The 7,994-nt window shown below is 40.8% G+C and overlaps 1 protein-coding gene across 1 annotated transcript in view; it reads left to right on the plus strand.

Annotated features, from left to right (window-relative positions):
• The window catches only part of cntln (centlein, centrosomal protein), a 395,750-nt gene extending 388,689 nt beyond the window's left edge, over positions 1 to 7,061 (plus strand). The window contains exon 27 of the mRNA XM_078530355.1: positions 6,355 to 7,061. Coding sequence (XP_078386481.1) covers positions 6,355 to 6,456 — 102 coding nt within the window. The 3' untranslated portion in view covers positions 6,457 to 7,061. The remainder of the gene's footprint in view (positions 1 to 6,354) is intronic.
• The last annotated feature ends 933 nt before the right edge of the window (positions 7,062 to 7,994 follow it).

A 7,994-nucleotide genomic window follows, 5' to 3' on the forward strand; every position in this document is an offset into this window, starting at 1 on the left:
AGTGAGTATGACCCTGACTCCAGCCATCCATCAGTGGGTCTGACACTGGTTTCCCCCCCCTCCCCCACCCAGTGGGTGTGACACTGGTTCACCGCCGCCCCCCCCAAATTAGTGGGTGTGACACTGGCCCCTCTCTGACCCAGTCGGTGTGACACTGGTTTCCCTCCACCCAGTGGGTGTGACACTACCTCCCCTCCCCCCCCCCCCCCCCCGCCCCCCCCACTGCCAGTCGGTGTGACACTGAGTCATAGAGGTCCACAGCACAGAAAAAGGCCCTTTGGCCCATCAAGTCTGCACTGGTCAAACAAGTACCTAACTATTCTAATCCCATTTTCCAGCACTAGGCCCATAGCCTTGTATGCCATGGCATCGCAAGTGCACATCCAAATACTTCTTAAATGTTATGAGGGTTTCTGCCTCTACCACCCTTTCAGGCAGTGAGTTCCAGATTCCCACCATCCTCTGGGTGAAAAAATTCTTCCTCACATCCCCTCTAAACCTCCTGCCCCTTACCTTAAATCTATGCCCCCTGATCCCTCCACCAAGGTGAAAAGTTCCTTCCTGTCTATCCTATCTATGCCCCTTATAATTTTATACACCTCAATCATGTACCCCCTCAATCTCCTCTACTCCAGGGAAAATAACCCCAGTCTATCTGATCTCTCCTCGTAACTAAAACTCTCCAGTCCAGGCAACATCCTGGTAAATCTCCTCTGCCTTCTCTCTAGCGCAATCACATCCTTCCTATAATGCGGATTCCAGAACTGCACGCAATACTCTAGCTGTGGCCTAACCAGCGTTTTACACAGTTCCAGCATAACCTCCCTGCTCTTATATTCTTTGCCTCGGCTAATAAATGCAAGTATCCCATATGCCTTCTTAACCACCTGGTTCCCCCAACCCCCACCCAGTCGGCGTGACACTGGTTCCCCCAACCCCTACCCAGTGGCTGTGACACTGGTTTTCCCCCCACCCAGTGGGTGTGACCCTGCCTTCCTCCTTTTGCTTCCCTCCCATCTTCCTTTCCCCACCCACTTCTCTATGCATCTCCCCATTACCCTCTCCCTCCCTCACTCCTGTTTCACTTCCCTCCTTGTGAATTTGCAGAGAGACCACTTTAAGGAAAGTACTCTCGGATAATTGATCAGTCCCATCTATCAGGATCTCGGTGCGTTTTCTACTCTGGACCCATACAACATGTTTCAGGTACACTATTGGCAACTGCACAGCAATTAAATCTTCTCAAATAATGCCAGGTGGTCATAGAGAGAATATGTTGGAATGATGCAAAAAGTCTCCTTGTGAATTTACTGCATTTTCACATTTCGGTCAGTACACACTGCACTCCACCCCTTTTGCACATGAACAGACACACTGCAATCACACACAAACACACACACACTGCAATCACACACAAACACACACACACTGCAATCACACACAAACACACTGCAATCACACACACACTGCAATCACACACAAATTGCAATCACAAACACACACACACATTGCAATCACACACAAACACACACACACACTGCAATCACACAAACACACACACTGCAATCATGCACAAACACACACACACAGTGCAATCACACAAACACACACACACTGCAATCTCACACAAACACACACACTGCAATCTCACACAAACACACACACTGCAATCACACACACAAACACACACACTGCAATCACACACAAACACACACTGCAATCACACACATGCAAACACACACGCACTGCAATCACACACACGCAAACACACACACTGCAATCACACACATGCAAACACATACACACTGCAATCCACTCAGATTAGAAAGGCAACTTTTTTTGAATTAAAAGCAAATCAAAGATATGTTCCTCAGGGCATTTCGCTTTCAAGCATTGCATAATTTTCATGATCAATTAAAAGAAAACCAGAATAATATGGTAGCTTTCTTACAGCTGTTGTACTACTTAGCCAGTCAATGATAATTGCAAACAGCGTCAAGAATATAAATATAAATAGCACAATGTGTGTGGAAAAAAATCTTGTTAACACATTATTTTCAGGAACAAAGAGCAAATTACTGTAATGTGGATGTGCCCTGGAGACAGCAGTAACATACTTTATTGATCTGGCAACTAAGGATGAATAGCACTTGAAAGATGAAGTGTTATTGCAAATCACGTCATTAAGAAGATGATTAAACCAGAAATAGTTCAATAAGATATGTACAGTATGCCCAATAGAAAATTGACTTATTTTCATTCACTTTTTCTTTGTTTTTTTTGGGCTTCGTGACACAGACCATGTCAAGGTGGTGGTATCATTCGTCACTGCTGCTGCCTTTTACTAGGAACTGATGAGTGTTATTTGTGAACTGATATAGGGAGAGTGAGCAGGTATATAGCAATTGTGGTCATGTTAATGATGAGCATTGAGACTTAATGAAATTCCTTTCTCCATCTATAAGTCGTTAGCAGGAGTGGCTGTTGTGAAGGGTATTAGAAATGGAATGTAACCCCAAGACAGAATGTCACATGGAATTAGTCATATTGTCGTCGACAATGGGGAACTGCTGCTTTCTGGTGTTATTTACTTAAGACTATTGCCCTCTGGAGGTGATTTGAGAAATAGAATTTTGACTTGGTATCTCTGAGCTTAATGCTAATCAATTTATGTAAGTGTTTGTATTATATTTGACTTTGAATTTTATTTTTAAAATTTATGGGAAATTTTTCTTGCTTTAGTAGAGTTGAATTTTTTCTTTCTACTATGGAGTTATAGAAGAGAGAAGGTTTTGAAGGTTGAAGGGGTGATTTAATTGGGATTTTAAAATGATGAAAAGATTCGCTAGGGAAGATGCAGAGAAGCTATTACCACTGGTGGGAGAATCCAGAACAATGTGACACAATCTTAAAATTACAGCTAGCACATTTGGGAGTGAAATCAGGAAGCACTTTTTCATCAAAGGACTGTGGAAATCTGGTATTGTCTCCTCCAGATGGCTGTGGATTCTGGGAGCAAGGTTTTTTGGATGGCAGGGTATTCCACCCCGTCACCCAAAAAGTTGGCGCCAAATGCATCCCTGCTGACACCAGCTGCCCCGCAGCCATTTAACTCCGTGGAGCGTTAATCGGCTGGAGGTGGGACTTCTGCCTGTCACTTGGGAGAGAATCCCACCTCAGAGCTGCTGGCCAGCTGATTGGCCAGCTCTGTATTCCCAGCAGCACCACTGGGAGCAAAGGCTACTGCTGGTACTACAAGCTGTCCCAGATTCTCGGTACTGGAGCCCACAGGACCTGCCAGGTGTGGAGTCTCATGGTGGAGATGGGAGGAAAGACCTGAGGAGTAAAGAGAGAGGAGGCTAAGTGTCATGATGGCAAGGGCAGGGGCGTGGAGTGGGGATGCGGAGCTTGAGATCTGGATAAGGGGCCAGTGATGGAGGCATCACCCCTCCTGTCCTGCCCAAGGCCTGAGTAGGGTCATCTGCCAACCCTTTCCCCTGCCCCTGAACTCCCAGAAAATGGCCTGGCGGGAAGTATTGGCCACTTAAGGGCACCAATTGGGTATGGGCTAGCAGGCCTACATAGGCCTCACCTGCCTCCTGTAAAATGGTGGACACATCGGGGCCGGATGGGAGGGTGGCAGGAAAGCCACCTGGAGAATTTTACCTCCTCCTCCTCCTGAAAACTAGCCAGTGGAGGATGATAAAATTCTGACCTGGGAGTCCATTGACATTTTCAAACTGCAATGAACATTTTTATTAGTTTTGGTATCACAGGATATGGAACAAAGATAAGAAATTAGCGTTGAGTTACATATCAGCCACAAGCTAATTGAATGGTGAAACAGGCTCGATGGCTTCCTGCTGCTTCCTATGTTGCTATCTCATCAGAAACAAAGCATCTTTCTTTTAATGTTCAGGCTCCATGTGTGTGCATTATACATCCATGTCTCTATAATTTTATTATGTCAATTGGAGATAGAAGTTAACATTTTCTGGTTATCTAGCATGTATTGGTATCCTGGACCATATTCCATATCCTTATTGAAAACACTTTGAATCCAGTACATTGTTTGTTCATATCCTGCAGATCATGTAGTAAATACTCATCTAAAAATTCGTATCAGTCAACTTAACTTCAGTTCAGAATTGACGAGGTTTGGCATTACACTTCTCCCAATTGAATGTTCAATGAGATTACGACATTCGGGATTTGGTCTTCCTTTTCTGGACATGTGTTGTCCCAGTTTCTCATTGTTTTTCTCTTCCATTACAATCTCACCAGGCCTTGGTGCTCTGCTAGTTACAGTGAAGGAATTGTTCAGGAAAATCTTCCAGAAAGAGAAGATTTAAAGTTGTTGAAGCAGAATATGAAATTCTCTCTATACTTGTTGAATCAATGTATTTTGAGCCACATGGTGCACAAGTTTGAATATGTTAAAATCCACACAAATGCCTTCAGTTTGTGGCTACTGTGAGTTTCAACCTGAGTGATCTGATAGGAATGGAAATTTTGAGAATTTCTATATAAGGAAATGTTTTGCTGTTTGAAAAGATGCAGCTTGTCTTTAACCACGAGATCCTTTAAATATCAGCAGATGCATCACTTCAGGCGAATTTTAAAAAAGGCCTAATCTCATGCTAGAAGCAGTTCTGATTTCATAAAAGCACTATTCATTTTTTCATTATAGAACCTCCTTCATAGTCCGCATGAAAGACACACTAGTTAAACCCAAATTTAAAGTTTGGTAAAGTTGCTAATGAGGAGTAGTAGAGAATTATGAGGCAACCCATTGAGCTTTAATACACTAATATACACAACTACATTCCTAACCAATGAAATAATAATATTATGCATCTTATGCCTGTGGTCAACATATTCTGTTATAAATTCTAATGCCCACATTTATAATGGAAATCTCCTATGTAAACGTTTCATGCTGTAATTACACTCTCCTGCCAGTAGTGGCACTGTTGCACCTCAGGCTCCACTGCAGAGAAGTTTCGATGGTCCAACTAACTTAACTTCTGGGCTTCCCAAATTGTTGTGCATTTTGCTATTTAACTATAAATAATATAAAATCAAAGTGCTGCCAAAATTAGGATAGAGCATCTGACTATAAAATGAGCCCTGAATTAACTCTGCATGCTTTTTTTTAAACTTACCTTTTGTTGGGGTTGCTGAAGAACCGTGACTGGAGTAAACCCACCGCCTGCCTTGGCCAATTTAGCAAAAAGGTCCTGAAACAGGTGTTTAAACCCCTCATTTGCATATGTGAGGTGCCCAATGCCTGTTTTAGACAGCTTTCAGGAACATGTGAAAAATGGTCTGGCCCAATTTCAGATCCAACATTTTTCAGGTGTCCTTGTGGCTCAGGATGCTGATCCCCAAAATTGACCTTTATTGGAGTCCATAAAACAGGATGCACACTCCGTGAAGGATGTCATGCCTTGTCAAAGGGAATGATCTGAGACCCTTCCCTGAGGTAAAGAAGTTTAAAACACTAGAGCATTGTTAGAAGATATTTTATTCAACTCGAGTAAGATGACACACTGATGTGGCGCAGCATGGTATATCTTTTACTTTATATCATTATGCAGGTATAAGCTGTAGCGATTGAATTAAGTGAATCTGATCATAACATTTGCTTTGCATGTTCACTCATTGTGAAATAAATCAATGTAGTGACTTGTATTGAGTCACAGCCTGAGAAAGTGTCAGCAGCAGACCACAATGTGAATAATGGAGCTTCCATTCTGCAAAAGTTATTGAGGAACAGAATTCATATTTGTTCTAGCATATTTTAACTGCTGGTAAAATTAATGTAGGATGATCTTGTGGCTATTATTTCATTTGATTAAATTTTAGTAGAATTCTTGAAAGTGTTGGAGAGTTCATGCAATTGAGACCATATTTTAAAAAGTAATTAGATAAAGCATTTAGATAACTTGCAAAGGGATATTGTTGCAGCATTCAAAATGTACTAAAAGCTGACCATAGAAATGAAGTATGCCTCGGTGGCTAGCTACCGTCTTTAATAACTGACTCACTGCAAATATTTGGGAACTGAAATCCTTAGGGAAGTTTGTAAAAGATGACATGTTTGTATAGATTGAAGTAATTACAACCTCGGCTAAATTGGGACAGAAAATGCAATTCTGTCGGCCTGCGTTTTGTTTTTTCTAATGTTATACAGGGCATTAGCACTGTTGATGGCAGTGGTAGTACATAATGTATCCTTGCCTTGTTCTTCAGTCATTGTCTGATCATTATCCTGAGACAGGCTGTTGCATTCGATTAAATTAAGCAGTTTGCAAAATGTGTTGTTTCAGTGCATTCTCTTTAATTTTGCAGCTTCCTTGTGCTTCACGTTTAGTGGAAGTGGTGTTGGAAAAGATAGCAGAAAAAGAGAAACTAGCTGAAAAATATGCCTTGCTCTCAAAAGAAGTAAGCTGATACCCTTATTTCATTCCATCCAAGGCTGATAGGTACAAACGGAACCAAATCCCATTGTATCATTAGAACTCACATAGGCTTTGTAACGTTCTATATTATTTCATCATGTGATTATATTAAAATAAACAGAAAAGTAATTGAAACATTTTTTATTAGACTACATATTTTTTCTATTAAAATGCAGATTATACAATAACTATATAACACAATCACTTACATTCCCAAATCGCAGCTGACATTATTTATCACATTTGGCATCAGCAATAAATATTCAATACTTTGAGTAATTTTCTGATGAACCTTAAAAATGTATTGTTTCATTCATTGCTGCTTGGAGTATAGCAATGACCTGAAGAAATTAAATTGCTCAATAAATGTTTTTTAAATTGTGTGAATACTACATTTATTTATAAATCAAATTAAGGTGTGGTTGACAAATATTTTATCATAGATTTTAATTTTACTTAAACTTTATACGGTGGTTTTATGTACATTTAATAATGAATGTTTAAGATTTTATTGATATAAATTATTTTGTCATTTTGTTATAAGAAAATGAATTTGGTATGTTTTGCAGCATTTAATAAAGTTTTAAATTAAATCTTTTCAGTCTTTTATCAATTCTTCCATGGAAAAGTTTTATTTGTTAAACTAAACTGTGTAAAAGTGCTAGAAGATTTTTAACTTCAAATGCTAATTTGCACAGTTATGAAATTGTTATCTGTATTATATTCTTCCATTAGCTAATGAGTGGGAAGGAAAGCTTCCTGGCCAAAAGCAGTTACCTGTCTGTATATTCCCCTGCGATGGGATATTAAACAATGACATGAAAAACCTCACCACTGCCAATAAGTAAAATAGCCTCTTTACAAGGTGCATTGTTAAAGTCCTTCCAGATAAGATAGATTAGAAATGGCTAATTTGATGTGAACTTCCACCATTTGCACTATTATTATTGCTGTAGGAACCCTTGAAAAAGTTATGGCCAGGATTTTTCCCTCGGCGGGGGTGAGTGGGAGCGGCCGCAAAAGCGACTGCTGCCTGCGTTCGGGCCCCAACAGCGATTTCATGCTGGCAAGCCAGTTAAGGCCCGCCCAGCGTGAAATGCATTTTGCAGCGCTCAGCGCTGCCTGGGCCGGGACAGGAGGAGGGCGAGTGTGTGCAATGGAAGCTCTGTTCCTCAGGAAGCTGAAGATTAAATAAATGAAAAATAAAGAATTTTAGAATGTTAAAAAATATGTCCCCCTCGTGTGACTCTCACATGAGCAGGGACATGTTATGAATGAAATGTTAAAAAAAATTTTAAAAATGTAATTGCTGTTGGAAACCTTAACCTGCCCGTGGATGAGGTTTCCTAAAAAATCTAAAAGCCGCTTGGCCTTTTTGCCTGCCTGTCAACCGTAAGGTTGGACGGACAACGAAAATGTAATTCAATTAGTAATTTAATGGTCTTAATAGGCCTGTTAATGGTCAGCGGGCGCATTTTCGACTCCCATGCACACCTGCCGACCGACCGAAATATCGCGCGTCATTTTACA

This window comes from Cetorhinus maximus, chromosome 2, assembly GCF_964194155.1.
Source record: "Cetorhinus maximus chromosome 2, sCetMax3.hap1.1, whole genome shotgun sequence".
Classification (NCBI taxonomy): Eukaryota; Metazoa; Chordata; class Chondrichthyes; order Lamniformes; family Cetorhinidae; genus Cetorhinus; species Cetorhinus maximus.